The sequence below is a fragment of the Lutra lutra genome, chromosome 5, assembly GCF_902655055.1.
Source record: "Lutra lutra chromosome 5, mLutLut1.2, whole genome shotgun sequence".
In the NCBI taxonomy this organism is placed as follows: domain Eukaryota; kingdom Metazoa; phylum Chordata; class Mammalia; order Carnivora; family Mustelidae; genus Lutra; species Lutra lutra.
The window spans coordinates 102,945,056-102,961,950 of record NC_062282.1 but is presented as its reverse complement, the minus strand read 5'-3'; the positions used below and the strand labels follow the sequence as shown (position 1 = coordinate 102,961,950).

The 16,895-nt window shown below is 40.8% G+C and overlaps 1 protein-coding gene across 11 annotated transcripts in view; it reads right to left on the bottom strand.

The window, feature by feature from the left end:
• ANKDD1B (ankyrin repeat and death domain containing 1B) overlaps positions 1-13,170 on the bottom strand; it is a 65,699-nt gene extending 52,529 nt beyond the window's left edge. For 6 of the 11 annotated variants that reach the window (XR_007127475.1, XM_047730257.1, XM_047730258.1 and 3 more), the window contains exons 1-2: positions 12,865-13,170; positions 2,957-3,060 (exon numbers count right to left, since the gene is read on the bottom strand). Coding sequence is in view for 7 of the 11 variants with exons in the window: in XM_047730257.1 (XP_047586213.1) it covers positions 2,957-3,060; positions 12,865-13,039 (279 nt within the window). In the remaining 4 variants the exon portion in view is untranslated. The other 5 variants (XM_047730265.1, XM_047730262.1, XM_047730266.1 and 2 more) reach the window with 5 other exon arrangements.
• Between the last annotated feature and the right edge of the window lie 3,725 nt (positions 13,171-16,895).

Genomic DNA, 16,895 nt, shown 5'->3' with positions numbered 1-16,895 from the left:
ATTTGTATTTTCCATCATCTAATTGTTATTTAGCTTCTTCATGATTCCTATGTCTTAAATGGTCATAATTTTCTATCATATGTTTATATGTGCATGGCATAAACTATGATTGATTGTAACAGTGTAATGGATTTTAATTAAAAAGTAAAAGTTGGGGCTCTTGGGTGGCTGACTGGGTTAAGCCTCTGCCTTCGGCTAAGGTCATGATCTCAGGGTTCTGAGATCAAGCACCTCATCGGGCTCTCTGCTCATCGGGGAGTCTGCTTCCCCTTCTCTCTCTGCCTGCCTCTCTGCCTACTTATGATCTCTCCTTCTGTCAAATAAATAAATAAAATCTTAAAAAAAAAAAAAGTTATAGGGATGTCTGGATGGGTCAGTCAGTTAAGCATCTGTCTTCAGCTCAGGTCGTGATCTCAGGGTCCTGGGATCAAGCCCTGCATTAGGCTCTGTGCTCAGCAGGGAGTCTGCTTATCCCTCTCCCTCTCCCTCAGCCCCTTTCCCAACACATGCTTTCCCTCTCTCACTCAAATAAATAAAACTTTTAAAAATAAGTTAATAAAAAGTAAAAGTTGTATTTTCTCCCATATGCAATCACAAAGAACAGTAATTTTTTCTGCTTATATTGGTAATGTAAAACAAAAATTTCCCTAGATGTTCAACCCATATATGGTCTTTCTTCTATAATTTTTGTACTGTTTATTTCACTTAAACAAACACCTTCAAAATGAAAGAAAGAAGGAAGAGAAGAAAAAAGAAAAGAACAAGACAAAGAAAAAGAACAGACACAGAAAAAGAAAGCTCTGACTATCTGTTGCTTCAAAGGAAAGCCAACAAGGTGCTCCTGAGATGTCCAGAGACAGTTTACTGTGTTTCAGACAAGAGATGTTTTGCTTGTAAGTAAAATACAAGTCGTATTTCCCATATTCTAGAGACTGGTTTTACTTCCAAACAAGGTACCTGCACATGGATTTCCTCCTTTATTTCAAACTGCAAAATTTAAATATCTGATATTCTTGGTAGCTAAACTGATGGTAAACTGACGTTTGACAAAACATAAGTTATCCTGATAGTGTCTGCCATTTAGAGCTGTGTTCTGGTATGTCAAGCCAAAACAGCATCCAAGAGAATTCAATAAAACCACTTATATATTTTTTTTCATCTCTATCATCACAGATTTTAAGGAACTCTGCAACTAACCACGTCAACAATTTGCTATAAATTGGACCAAAACAGATATTGTTAGAAAGTATAATACATTTCATCGAGTGCTGATGATAACTTGCCACAGTGACCATAAATTAAAATGCCTCAAATGTGCCCTAAATGATACTTCATTTAGCATTAAATCCTTTTCAATACTTTAACATAAAAATACAGTTTAAAATATCAGAAAGTCTTGGGGCACCTGGGTGGCTCAGTTGGTTAAATGTCTGCCTTCGGCCAGGTCATGATCTCAGGGTCCTCAGATGGAGTCCCACACTGAGCTCTCTGCTCAGTGTGGGGGTCTACTTCTCCCTCTCACTCTCCCTCCGTGCTCACTCTCTTGCAAATAAATAAATAAAATATTTTTTAAAGATAAAAAACATCAGAAAGTCTTATGTGCAAAAATTTTAAATTATTGTAAAAGTATATTAGAGAATCTATTTCCCGCTACTTGGGAAAATGATTATTGCTTTACTTATTCAACAGTTTAACTAGATATTACTTTCAAAGACCCCTGCTTACTTCTTTGTTTTTACTCCCTTCCTTCCTGATTTTTTTCCTTTTGGTTTTGTTGTTGTTTTTGTTTGGTTCCTAAAATTGTTATGCTGCAAAATTTTGCTATTTCTCTACTCTTTCTAGGATACCTAAGGACAACGAATGATATATAAAACGGTAACACATCAGACATACACATGCACACAATATACACATAGACACATAAATTTCTATATATATGCAAACATATATCTCTCACATATACACAGCACAACTGGTAAACATCCTTCCACTGCATCTGATGCATGACTTCAATTCATATGACCTCACTGTCTGGGACAGATCTATGTGCTGTGGAACGGAAAGTCTACTCTCTAGGGAGCCCTTTTTAAAGCCAGAGTCAAAAGCTGAATTGATGGCAATTAAAGTTTCTTACTTTTTTTGGATTTTACAAAACCACTTAAGCATGAGAACATATTACTAGAGCCCTCCCCAGTGCCTGGGAAGGGGTCTGTACAAGTCAGAACACTGAACTTCATTTAACATTAAATCCAACTCTATTTTCCCGTTTTTGATCCACTGCACAGATTGTCCTAAGCAATTAACACAGCCCCAAATCTGTTCACTTTGATAAACATTGCCCTGAAAAGCTATCAGGAAATCTCTACAAAACTAAGCAGTAGGAAATTCGTATTTCTAGCCGTGGACTTCTCTCCTAACCCCAGACACATCAAGAACAATAAAGTTAAGAGCCAGGTTTTAGAAAAGGCCCTAGTGCCTGTCATGCAAAGGCACCATATTTCCAAAGTGGTAAAATACAAACCCATGCTCCTTTGGATGTTAAACTTGGTGGGCCGAACAACAAAGGACATCCCTGGAGAGAAAGCAGTGACAAAACTGTGAAGCAAAAGATGTTCTGCCTTTCCAGAATGTGTGAGGCCAATGATCCACAGGCTGCAATCCAGGATCACGTCCAGGCCCATAACCTTGACAACTGGCTTTACTGCCCACCCACAGTCTTTGCAAAGATGCACCAGTGACGTGTATTTCCCCTCTGATAAGATAAATTAAAACACCCAGAACTATTCCTCAGCTTAATTCCACCTTGAGCTTACACATTCTGGAATTACCAACAACAGAGCTATCCTTCACCCCATCCAGCACAATCATTTTAATTTTTATTACTATTTCAGTTGCACTGTGTAAATCCAAACCACCCTTAGGGTACTCACTTGTCATATCTGTGACTTCTACTCACATTGTTCACAGCATTAATGTTAACCTTCTTTTCAAACAGCTTCTCCATAAGATCCAAATTATTGCTTTTTGCAGCATTCTGAAAGTTTCTCTCGTTTGGCAGTACTGAAAGAATGAAAGCAAGCATGACTGAAGAATTTTAAGGGGGATGAAGACAAAAAGAAAAAAAACCTCACGTGACAAACCTGGTAACTTTAAAAACTTGACACAACAGCCTTGAGCCTTTCACATTCTGCCAATCTGGACATAGGAACTCTGCATCAATATTCTACAGAGCTGTATTATCAAGATTCCACTCTGTGCTTGCCATGCAAATGTTTTCACATCCTTAAACATATTCCTGGTCCCAAACAAAACATCATTTCCAAGGACCACCCTGAAGTCAGCAATGTAGCATCTGCCTCTAGGAGGTTGGAGGGTGGCCATGGACTTTCTGGTTTTTTGGTTTTTGTTTTGTTTTTTAATAAATGTCTGTATAAGATTAGATAGGCAGAAGCCCAAATGCTCCATACAAGTTTACAGAGATAAAACTGCTGTCTGCAGAACCCACTGAAGATGCTGGCCAGCAGAAATAAATCATTAAAATGTAGCATATCATATAAATATACACAAAGGCTGAAAGGGATGAACATGTTTTATTTTCATTTATATAAAAAGAGGTAAAAGTAGATTCATACCTACTATAAACATCACATATTTCACACACACACACATTCGGGTGGCAGGTTTTATTAACTAGCCTAGAAAAGTTTTTAGGATTTATTTAGTTTTTTTAATATGCAGGAGGATTTGGGGAACAACCCCAATATTGGGGGATAAAGTCAGAATTGGAATGATCTGAAATCAGCAACAGACCATCTCTAAAAAGAAAGCCACCTAAGAGAGGTTTTATGGATGTGTTGCCAAGTAGTTCTCAATAATAATAACAACAACAATAACAAAATTCTGTTGAAGACTGTAGAATATGAACAAGTCTAATCAAAGACCAAGAGGATCTTCATGGGAGAAATACACATTCATTCTTTCTATCGCATGGATCCCCCTCTTGCCTTCCACCCTTCTTATGGTCCCCACTCTAAATAACTTCAACATCCACACAGATGACAAATCCCTGGTCTCCCAGTTCTCTGACTCCCTCATGGAGAACAATCTATGTCCCACCTGAACTCAGCCACCCAATTTCAGGGACCTACTCTTGACATCACCATCAAAAACTACATTACCTCTGACATCTTTAAGAATCCCACCATCTGGGGGCGCCTGGGTGGCTCAGTGGGTTAAGCTGCTGCCTTAGGCTCAGGTCATAATCCCAGGGTCCTGGGATCGAGCCCCGCATCAGGCTCTCTCCTTGGCAGGGAGCCTGCTTCCTCCTCTCTCTGCCTGCCTCTCTGCCTGCTTGTGATCTCTCTCTGTCAAATAAATAAATAAAATCTTAAAAAAAAAAAAAAAAGAATCCCACCATCTGACCACCACCTCATCCATCCAACTCACCTGCTCTAGTTCTCACAGTCCTGAAATTTTGCAACCTCATCAAGTCCTCCAATCTACTGTTCTTACCAGCTTTTCCTGTTATTCATCCTTTATTCCTTTACTCCACCCCTTGCCCAGGTTAGATCCTATAGTCCACCTCTGAAATTGCTTCTATACAAACACCTTTACCTCCCTTGCCAATTTCTTTCCTCATCAGACCAGCTGGCAGAATCTTAATTCTGAGGCTAAACCCAACTTCTCTTTGTTCCATTTCTGCACCTGAACAGCTGAAGAGTACTACAGAGAAACACATAACCGTGCTGTGGGAGACTCGGATAGTGCTCATTCATATCTGCTCCCCCATCTGAATGCCTGGATACCTACACATCCCAGTCAGGGTGCAATTAAGGTGAGGTCCTTCCCCTGGACTGAAAGCAGAAGGGGTCGTATGTTCCTTGGGGTGAAGTTGGTGAAAAGCTCCTGCGTCACCTTCCAGGTGCTTTCTTCCCATTTTATCAACCCTGGAAGCCATGTGTTTAAATGTTGCAGTGTTGTAGCTGCGTTGTAATCCCTCAAATTTTACATGTTGAAGCTCTAACCCCGGTACCTCAAAATGTGACTATATTTGGTGATAAGGTCTTACAAGAGGTAATTAAAGTGAGGTCATTAGGGTGGGCTCTAATCAAATGTGACTGGTGTCCTTAGAGGAAATTTGGATACAGATATGACATAGGAAAGACCATGTTGAGACACTGGGAGGAGATGGTCATCTACAAGCCAAGGAAAGAGGCCTCTAGGGAAACTAACTCCACTGACACCTTGATCTAGGATTTCTAGACTCAAAAACTGAGACAAATGTTTGTTGTTTAAGCCATCCAGCTTACTTTGTTATAGTTATCCCCAGCAAACTAATACATAGGGTCACATGATAGCAGTACCTCAATCAGCTTGGTACTGGGAGACAATTCTCCATGGGTCTCTGTACATCTTTTTTTTTTTTTTTTAAGATTTTATTTATTTATTTGACAGAGAAAGAGAATGTGCAAGCAGGGGGACCAGCAGGCAGAGGGAGAGGCAGACTCCTCACTGAGTAGGGAGCCCAATGGACCCTGGGATCATGACCTGTGCTGAAGGCAGACTCTTAACGACTGAGCCACCCAGGTGCTTCTGTATATCTTATAAGCAGAAGAACTGACTGCTTTTGTTGTAGACCCTCTTTTCCAGGATGTTTGCACAGTCAACTGTGTCAGAAAAGAGAGATAATGTCCTCCTTTGGAGCAAGGGGCTAGTTTGCTTATGGCTTGCCTTAAAAGACAGAGAGAGTAAGGCATCCTTCTGGCCTATGAGAAAAGGTTTGGGTTCCCTAAGTTCAGGATTCATCCATAACACAACCCACAGCTTATGCAGGTGTCACTTGGTGCGCTTAGCATCTCCCTGCGGAACAGGGGCTTGGACAGCTGACACAAATGTTGACAGCCTGGCTACTGCTCCTCTGTGAGTACTAAAGTCCTCTGTGTCTGATCCAGAAGTGTCTTCTGCTAGTATCCGTGATACCATGGTAGGCTAACCTGTTAGCTTGCAAACAAACAAAAAAAGTAAATGGCCTCTTTAAACTTTTTTTTAAAAAAGATTTTATTTATTTGAGAGAGACAGAGAGAACAAGCTGGGGGGGGGTGGGGGGCAAAGGGAAAGGGAGAAGCAGGTTCCCCGAGGTGTGGAGCTCGATCCCAGGACCCTGGAATTAGGACCTGAGGCAAAAGCAAACACTTAACTGACTGAGCCACCCAGGCGCCCTGACCTCCTAACACTTTTTGACACACAGGTTCCTGGGAAGCTAGGTGGAGCAGAGACCCTGCTGTCAGACATGTTGTCTAAACAAGAAGGAGATATTGATTATATTCAGTCACTCAGATTAAGGGGTTATTTGCTGCTGTAGGAAAAGCGAGATAGACCCAGGCGGCTTAAATTCTTTTTTAAAATAATGATTTATTTGGGGTGCCTGGGTGGCTCAGTGGGTTAAGCTTCTACCTTTGACTCAGGTCATGATCTCAGGGTCCTGGGATCAAGCCCCACATTGGGTTCTCTGCTCAACAGGGAGCCTACTTCCCCTGCTCCCTCTCTGCCTGTCTGTCTGCCTGCCTGTGATCACTCTCTCTGTCAAATAAATAAATAAAATCTTTAAAAAAAAACAAATAAATAAATAAATAATGGTTTATTTATTTGTTTCAGAGAGAAAGAGAGGCCACACATGTGTGCATAAGCAAGGGGAGTGGCAGGGAGAGAGGGAGAGAGAGAATCTCAAGCAGACTCTCCACTGAGCATACAGCCTGATGCAAGACTACATCCTATGACCCTAAGATCACGACCTGAGCCAAAATCAAGAGTTGGACACTTAACCAACTGAGCCACTCAGGTGGCCCCATATTCCTCACACTCCTAAATTCTTACCTACTAATCTCAAGTACGATCTCATCACAGCAATCCTACTTCAATTCCCTAGCCTTCTGTTCTTCAATTCCATGACTTTTCCTTTCCTTTCAAATACCCTAATCTATTAATGTGCCTAATTTAGTATCCATGATCAACAACATCCAAATCTCAACTGATAATATTGCATACAGAAAACATAAGCAATCTGATAGTAATTCCCTTATTTTCCCATCACTAAGTTTATCAACCTACCTACCTACTTTGATACCCACACTCTCTGTTTTTACTATTATTATAGTCAATGAAGCATCCCCGAGCCTACCAAGGTTAACCCCCTACTGGGGCAAAGGATCGCACCCTTCTTATCTTTTCAATTATTTCATGTATCAGTCCCCTAGAAATTATCCCATTCTCCTCTGCATCATTTATACTCCCTCCAGGGACCATGCCCTTCAGCATATACAGAGACATTATAATATGCCAGTGGAAAAAAACTCTCTTAACTTCACATCCTTTCCAAATGCCCCTCCATTTCTCAATCTATCCTTCCCCACAAATTCTTAAAAGTGTTCTATGATTTCTGTCTCTCTTTCCTCACTTCACAGCTTCTTGTCATCTCCATGCTAATAAGACCTCATTCCCACCACTTCACTGAATCAGCACTTACAGGATCACTCCATCTTGATAAAAAACCCAGTCATCGCTTCTCTTTGTGCACCTTAAACTCTTGGCAGATCTGACAGAGGGCCATACTCTCCTTACATTCTTCTTCAGGCTTCTGATAGACTACCTGCTATCTTCCAGTCTCTTTTACTGGCTCTTCCTCTTCTGCTTGATCTCTAAGTGTTGGAGCACTCTGGGGTTTTTATGAAGTTAACAACTTTGCAGAGTAGATACTATCATCCCATCTTACGGATGAGGAAAATGAGACCTAGAAAAGCTAACCCCCTTACACATGTCTTAAAGACAATAAATAATAGAACTATCCCACGCAGCCTGAATCCAAACCCAACCTTTCCAAGCCCCACAAGTGTCCAGGGTGTCAGCATGAGAGTATAGACTGCCCACTGTCAGATGTTTTAGCTAATGCATTCTGTCAGTTAGACTGGGTTTCTTTCAATTCTTTCTTCATTCCCACAGAGCCTGACTCACTTTGCCCCTCTGTGTTAATCCAATGGGAGTGTAGTTCTAGTTCCTGGTCTTTTCCCTCCTGGCTATGTCCCAGGGTAAATCAAGTCCCTGTGGTCTTCTGAAATAGAACACATGGATTCTATTCCATCCTTGAAGTCAAATATCTTCTCCCTTTTCTACCACATCTATAAGAAAAAGTAATTTTGAAGGGGTTCCTAAGACAACTGGGAAGCACCATACAAGATTCTTAATCTATAAAATCAATGGTTCTTAGCTCTGGCTTCACAATAAAATCAACTGGATCCCTTAAAAAAAAAAAAAAGAAATCTAAGTGAAGTTCTTCAACCCAAGCCAACTGCATCACAATCACTAGGCTTCAAAATGTTTGCAGACTTGCCCATAATTTACTGAGTTACCTTGTAACAATTTTGAATCTTTACATTCAAATGTAAAATGGAGATTATAAAACTACCTTTGGCAGTGTGGAGAAGCCAGTTTGTACAGACCAATAAGAACTGGCTATATCTCTTCCCAACTCTGTGTCCAATGACATTATATTGTAGCTTTAAATCAGTCGTGGTGAAAGTATTACACAAAGAAAACTGGAAAATACTACAAATCAGAACTTCCTCCAACCACCCTGCCCCAGAGAGCTGGTAATCAAACATTTACTAACATACTACTATCTACCTTCTAGCTAGTAAGTGACAGAGTTGAAAATATGATCTAGACAAATCATAAAGGTATCAATTTTCAGCTTGACTAAATAATAGAGAACTTTACTATATATGTCTTTTTTTTTTTTCAAAATGTTTAAGATCAAAGAAAGGTTAAATGTTCAGCCCAAAACAACAGGTTACACAGAGTTGTATCATTCACTTAAACTTTTAGGGGTCAAAAACTCCAATGCCTTCAGGAGTTGGGCAAGTATAAACCAAGAGGGCCAGAACAGAAGACCATGCTGAGGTAGAAAAACAAGGCCCAGCTCCATCTGTCATTTCATTCAGGTCTCTGCTCGACTGATACCACTTCTGAAAAATTGTATCTGACCACCCAATCCCCTTTCTCCTGTCATTCTCTGCCCTGTGCCCTCCTTCATTTTTCTCCTTCATATCGTTTGTTATTACTTGACATTCTAATACATATAATGTTTACCTACTCACTATCTGTTTCCTTCACCAGAATACACTATCCATAAGGAAGCTGAAATAAGTCCAGTGCCTAGTGTTAGTAGGTGTTCAATAAATATTTGTTAGATGGATGCATGGAAGGGTTGGGAAGCCACTATCCACCTCTAGAACAATACTGCCAGGAGAGGAAATATTATGCCCAGTATTATTAAAACTTCCAACATAAACACACACACCACACACACACACACACACACACACACACACACACACACACACATCATGTATCAAAGAGGAAAACCCAAGAGAAATTAGAAAATAATCTGAACTAAATGAAAATAAAAATAAATCAAAATGTGTGGGATGCAGCTAAAGTAGAGCTAAAACAGGAATTCATAGCATTAAATTATTAGAAAAGAAAGTCTCAAGTCAGTAATCTAAGCTCCTACCTTAAGAAAGTAAAAACCTAGGGCACCTGGGTGGCTCAGTCGGTTAAATAGCTGACTTTTGATTTTGGCTCAGGTCATGACATCAGGTTACTGGGATTGAGCCCTGTGCTGGGCTCTGTGCTCAGCGGAGTTTCTGCTTGAGATTCTCCTCTCTCTCTCTCTGCCTCCACACGCATGCACTCTCTCTCTAAAATAAGTAAATAAATCTTTAAAAAAAAAAGAGAGAAAGTAAAAACCTAAATCAAGCAGAGAAGACAAATAGCAAAAGTAAGGGCAGTAATCAATGACACTGAAAAGAGATAAAAAATAGAAAACAAAAATCAATGAGAACAAAAGCTGGTTCTTTGACTGTATCAGTAAAATCAGTAAACTTCTGGTAATACTGACAAGAAAAAAAGAGAGAGAAAGAAGGCACAAATTACCAATATAAGGAATAACAGGGAACATAACACCACAGTCCACACAGACATTAAAAGGATAACGAGGGCATATTATGAACAACTCCATGCACAAAAACTCAACAACTTTGATAATTTCTTGAAAACCACAAACTATTCAAATATATTTGAGATTACATAGATAACCTAATAATACCATAACTATTAAAGGAATGTAATTTGTAATTTAAAATAATCTAAAAAGAAATCTTCATGCTCCTAAAAAACATTCAGATGTGCATTAAAAAAAAAAGAAGAGATAAAGATATTTTCTTTTTTTTTTTTTTTTAAGATTTTATTTATTTATTTGACAGAGAGAGATCACAAGCAGGCAGAGAGGCAGGCAGAGAGACAGGAGAAGCAGGCTCCCCGCTGAGCAGAGAGCCCGATGCGGGACTCGATCCCAGGACTCCGAGATCATGACCTGAGCCGAAGGCAGCGGCTTAACCCACTGAGCCACCCAGGCGCCCCGAGATAAAGATATTTTCATGCCCAGATACTTTCACTAGTGAATTCTGCCCAATATTTAAAAAATAACACTAAATCTATACCATCTCTTCCATAAACCATAACAAGAGGAAAAACTTCCCAACTCACCTTCTGAGATCAACATTTCCTTCATTCTAAAACCAGACACTCTAAGAATAGAAAACTACATACCAATATCCCTCATCAACATAGATTCAAAACTCCTTGAATAAGCATTATCAAATCAAATTCAGTGATACATAAAAGCGTAACATACCAACTGAGGTTTATCCTGAAAATACAAGACCAGTTCATTATTCAAAAACCAAGCAATGTAATCTATCACACAAGTAGTCCAAAGAAGAAAAACTATATGACTGATTGATAACACTTTAGCATTTTAAAAAATTCAACATCCATTTATAACTAAAAACAAAAACCAAAAACCCTCTCAGCAAAGTGGCAATAGAAGGGAACTTCCTCAACCTGACAAAGAACATGTACAAAAAACTGACAGCCAACTTCATACTTAATCATAAAAGTTTCAATACTTTCTTTGCTCAGGAAGAAACAGAAATATCCACTGTCACTCTTTTAAACACTGTGCTGGAAGTGTTAGCCAGTACAGTACACCAGTAAAAGTAAATCAAAAGGCAAACAGATTGGCAAGAAACCAAACTGTCTCTTGTCTAGTGGCAAGCAATTTGATTATCTCCATATAAAATCCAAAGCAATGTACAAAGCAGCTCTGGAACTAATAAATGAGGTTAGCAAGGTTGTAGGATATGAAGTCAACACATAAAAATCTATCCTATCTCTCTAGACTGGTATCAACAAATGGAAACCAAAATTTTGGTGGAAACAGGATGTCCAAATAAAAACATCTGAACCCTAATGTAAAATTCACACCTTATATGAAATGAACTCAAAACAGATCACAGATGTAAGTATAAACCATAAACCTACAAAACTTTTAGAAGAAAACACAGGAGAAAAACTTCCTAAGCTGGGGTTTGGCTATGTAGCCTCCACAGCAATTATCACTGCCTTCCAAGATCTTCCTCACTGATTTGCTGGCTTGTTCTACCGTCCTTCGACCCTCCACCCAAACCAGAACGTGGACTGTCCTGCTGCCTCTGCATATTCACATCTAAAATAATGTCTGGTAGGGGCGCCTGGGTGGCTCAGTGGGTTAAGCCGCTGCCTTCGGCTCAGGTCATGATCTCAGGGTCCTGGGATCGAGCCCCGCATTGGGCTCTCTGCTCAGCAGGGAGCCTGCTTCCTCCTCCTCTCTCTCTGCCTGCCTCTCTGCCTGCTTGTGCTCTCTCTCTGTCAAAAAAAAAAAAAAAAAAAAAAAAAAAAAAAATCTTTAAAATAATGTCTGGTAGGGCGCCTGGGTGGCTCAGTGGGTTAAGCCGCTGCCTTCGGCTCAGGTCATGATCCCAGGTCCTGGGTTCGAGCCCCACATCGGGCTTTCTGCTCAGCAGGGAGCCTGCTTCCTCCTCTCTCTCTGCCTGCCTCTCTGCCTACTTGTGATTTCTCTCTGTCAAATAAATAAATAAAATCTTTAAAAAATAATAATAATAATAATGTCTGGTAAACCTGAAACTCCTGAGACTACTTCTAGATGAATGAACAGACGGATGGATGAACTAATTGAACACCGTTCAGGAACGGGTGCTCTGTCAACAGCCCTGAAATCATTCTCAACTTTCGAAGACTCTTCAACGATGTGCCTCAGTTTAAGCTATAATATAAGTGTATTCTCCAAGAGGCTCAGAAGACTCATCCCATGCTTTAAAAACCTAAGCACAGAGGAGCACCTGGGTGGCTCAGTTGGGTTAAGCCTCGGCCTTCGGCTCAGGTCATGATCTCAGGATCCTGGGATCGAGCCCCCTATCAGGCTGTTTGCTCGGTAGGGAACCTCCTTCTTTCTCTCTCTCTGCCTGCCTCTCTGCCTACTTGTGATCTCTCTCTGTCAAATAATTAAATAAAATCTTAAAAAAAAAAAAAAAACCTAAGCACAGAAAGATTAAGCGATTTAAAGTCACACAAGTCACCGCCTGAGTCAGGATATAGGAGATAACACCACAGGAAACTCCTTTCCTTATTTGCAATGGGGCTTAATCATTTCTTCAAAAACCCGCTTCCTTACACGAGTAGCTCTTTCCTGCCAACCACAGGATAGGTTTCACCTGAAATCAAACAGCCGGAGTCAAAGCTTGGGCGGGGTGAGTGCGAGCTAGCAAACCAGCGCACAGGCGATGAGGTGGCGGAGGGTGGGCGCCCAACCTCCGCCGCGTCCTGAGGCGGCGCCTCTGTACCTTCCACCCTAGCCCCCACCCGCGGCCCGGCCGCCACCGCGCGGGCTGCGGCCCGCCTCCTGGAACTCACGGATCTCGTGTCCCGCCGCCGCCGCAGCCTCTCGAGGCGCCTCCCGCTTCGGGATCCAGGGCCGTCCCGCTGCACCCCTCAGATCTTCCCGGAGGCCCTTCACGGCCGTGGCCGCCCCTTGCAGCAGCTCCCTGGCGGCCGTCCGGTGATCCGGGATGCTCTGGCCGGGGTCCATGTAGGTCGTCGCTGCCCGCGGAGCGCCGGCAGGCACAGTCTGGCCGCTGCTTTTTACCCCGCGGTGTTTCGGCAGCTCGCCCGGGTTCTCCCGCCCGGCCCAGCTCCGCCGCGTGGAATGGCCCACCTGCGGGTGTGGCCTGCGCACGTCTAAGGATTGGGTTTTACCTAAAGGAAAGCGCCCAGGAGAGAACGCCCAGCTCACACTTTAGTTCTTCCTACAACTTTGAGAAATGTCCAGGCTGGATTTATAACCACACTATGAGAACTTCAATATTAAATCATTTCTGAATGGGCTTCCAGAATTTTCTTTTGAATTAAGTAAGACTCTCAATTTTTTCTCTGAAGGTGTAAACCTTGTTATCCTTTTTTTTTTCCCCCAAAGATTTTATTTGTTTCAGAAAGAGAGGACAGAGCATGAGTGCGCGCGGGGGGTGGAGGAAGAGGGAGACGATCTTAAGCAGGGTCCCCAATAAGCGTGAGACTCAAGTGGGGCTCGATCGCAGCACCCCGAGATCATGACCTCAGCCAAAACCAAAATTCAGACGCTTAAAAGACGGACACCCAGTCTCCCCCTTGGTATTCCATTTTAAACCCAGCCATAACCTATTGGACTGCCCATCTTAGGTTTTTTTTTTTTCTTCTTTGTGGTTTATGAAATAAAAAATTGACTAAATATAGGATCCTGGGCAACCATGTGCGTAGCTAAAATTCTCATCATATTAAAGAAAAGTAGAAAGCTGAAGGACAACCAGGACCTCTGCCCTGAATCCACCGCACCCAAGCACAGTGGGTTTGATGCGTTACAAAACAAAGTAAAACCATGGCACATCTCACACCTGTGGATGGCTTCAGAGGTCAAATAGGAAGTTTAGCGCGTTCTAGGAGTGAAAAAAAAAAAAAACTAAGTCCTTATAAAACAGCTAGATTTGACCCCAGAACTGACCCACCCTTTATACACACACACACACACACACACACACACACACACACACACACATGCCTAAGAATATTAAGAGAGCATTGCCTATAAAAACACACAAGACAGTTTAAAGAGAAATAAACTAATGAAAGCTGAGAAATATGTTGGATGAGATTAGGCAACTGCTGAGGACTTGACAAAAGGAAAGAAAAGAAGTGGACATTTTCAAAAGTGTAGACAGAATTCAGTTATAGACAAGGGTTTGGATAGGTTGTGTGTGTACACACAAATATATGTATATCTATGTATACACACACATGTATGTATTTTTATGTATATGAATGTATTCTGAGTTTGAAATAATAATAAACTTAAGAGACTGGCGTTAGAAGTAAAGGGTTAACACTATTTGCCTCTGAATTTTCTTCTGTCTCTGAGCAATAATGAGGAAATAAGACTCATTAACAAAAAAGAAGAAAAGACTCATAAATTACTTCACATTTGTAAGAATAGTTCATTATGGTTTGCTTAATAAATGAAATTACATTTCCAATACTCACTATAATAACATTCGAATTTTTCTTGAACTGTTAATCCAACTGTTTTGGTTTGTATTACCAAGGAAAAGTGATTATCTTTTAATGATACAACAAAAGGAAGTTTTTGCTCTGGGAAATAAACACCATTGCTCTGTGAAGTTCACTAAAATCTTATCAGCACCAGGTATGTTCAAATTTAGCACTACTTTTCAAAATGGAATATTACTTTTAAAAAAATCAGCACTAGGAACCAAGGACAGTATTCAAAATGGAATATTTCCTCAAAAAACATGTTTTAAGCCTTAGGTTAAATAGTACATTTTGGAGCCATCTTCCAAATACTCCCAAGCACGCCAAAAGGCCATAGTAATAAAATATTTGTAACGCAAGCCATTATCCAATAAAAGGAAAGAAATGCAATTCCTTCCTTCTGAAAGGCCCATCCCTTAGGGCCCAGTTTGAGTGCAGCCACCCTACATCAGCCACGGCTTTTTCTTCCCAGAGAAAGTAAGATAGTAATAGACACCACTCTTTGGTTACATATGATTTATTCATTCATAGGTCCTTAAATAATAGTAACACTAAGTGCCAGACCATATACTTCACACCTAATATTCAGAGATCTAGTGGGACAAGATTGCAGCAAAGCCATAGCAAAAAATGTCTCATTGTCCTCATAGAGAAAAAATAGGAGCACAAAGGAGTGACTGACCAGTTTTTCCAGAGGGCAGGGACCCTCTCCTGAATGTGGCCCCTGGGGTTAAGTTCGGTATGGAGGGAGCGAGAGCAAAGTTGTGCATGGTGGGAGAGAGAGTGTATGACCAGGAAGTACATTCTGGACAGAGGGAGCAACCAAGCACCATACCAGAAGGAAGCAATAGCTTGGTCTATTCAGGAAACTCTAAGCTATGCAGTGTGACTTGATTAGCCTTGAATGCCCAGCCTGTGTTTTTCATGTAACATGATATATGGGTGCTAGCTTGTATTGGCTTGCAAGAGTAGATTGTTAAATTTTCAGGAATTTTGTGAACTGGCTTTTTAGTAGGATTTCGGTCACATATGTGCAGTTTAAAGAATAGTTTTATGGTAAACCTTTATGCAGTGAACCACCCAAGAAATAGAGCACTGTCAGCATCCCAGCAGCTCTATGTTCACATTTCTCTACCTCCCCACAGAGGAAATCATTATTCTCTCAGGACAGAAACATACTTGCTTTTCTTAATAATCTTATTTCATTTGGATAAATCCTTAGAACAATAGTTTCAACGGTTTTGAACTTTATATAAATGTATTCATGCTGGTGGCATGCTATGACTTGCCATCTATGACTTACTTTACTCCAGATTGTTTGTGATAGATATCTACTTTCTTCTAAGATTTTATTGATTTGAGAGAGATAGTGTAAGAGCACACATGAATGGGGGGAGGGGCAGAGGGAGCAGGAAGCCCCATGTAAGGCTTAATCCCAGGACCCTCCCTGCTGAGCAGGAAGCCCCATGTAGGGCTTAATCCCAGGACCCTCAGATCATGCATGACCTGAGCCCAAGTCAAATGCTTAACCTACAGAGCCACCTGATAGATATTCCTCTACTTTCTGATTAGCTATTTCCTCCATTTTTACCACTGTGTAGAATTCCATTGCTTGAATATACATGAATATACAATGGTAGAATTAAATTAATATTTATTTTCCATTTTTGCTATTACAGTGCTGCTAAGAGCATTCTTGTACCTACTTATAAGGAATATGTTCAGTAGTTTTCCCAAGACATTGTATCAGGGCTGTAGAAGGAAAAAAAACTATATTTTGAGATGAGTTTTTGAAAAGGACCATTTACAAAGGTGTGGGGAAACACAAAAGATGGTGCAGCACCCCAAAACTAATAAAAGCAAGGCTTTGTTGACACCTCTAGGCTGAAAGGGTGAGGGAAGGAAAAGATTATCAGAACCTGAAGAGAGGGGGCACCTGGCTGGCTCAGTTGGAAGAGTATGCGACTCTTGATCTCAGGGTCATGCATTGGAGCCCAACACTGGGTGCAGAGATAACTTAAAAAAATAAATAAATAAATAAAGCTTAAAAAGAAAAAAAAAAACCTTAAGAGAGAGGAGAGAACACAGTATAAAAAACTTGTGACCTTGGGTCAAGGGACCTAACCAACTCTAGATGATTGTATAATATGGTACATGTGGGAATAAATACCCAACTTCATTTTCTTTTCTCCCTGAAATCTGTAGTGGTTCCCCCATTGCCACAGCCCCTTACTGCATGGACAGAAAGCAGGGAGAAGGGTCAAGAGTAAATCTGGAGAGCAAATGGAGTTTATTTAGGAGTGCAATTGCTGGGTTGTTAAATGTACACATCTTCAAATTTATTGAAGAAAAGCAAACTGTTTTCC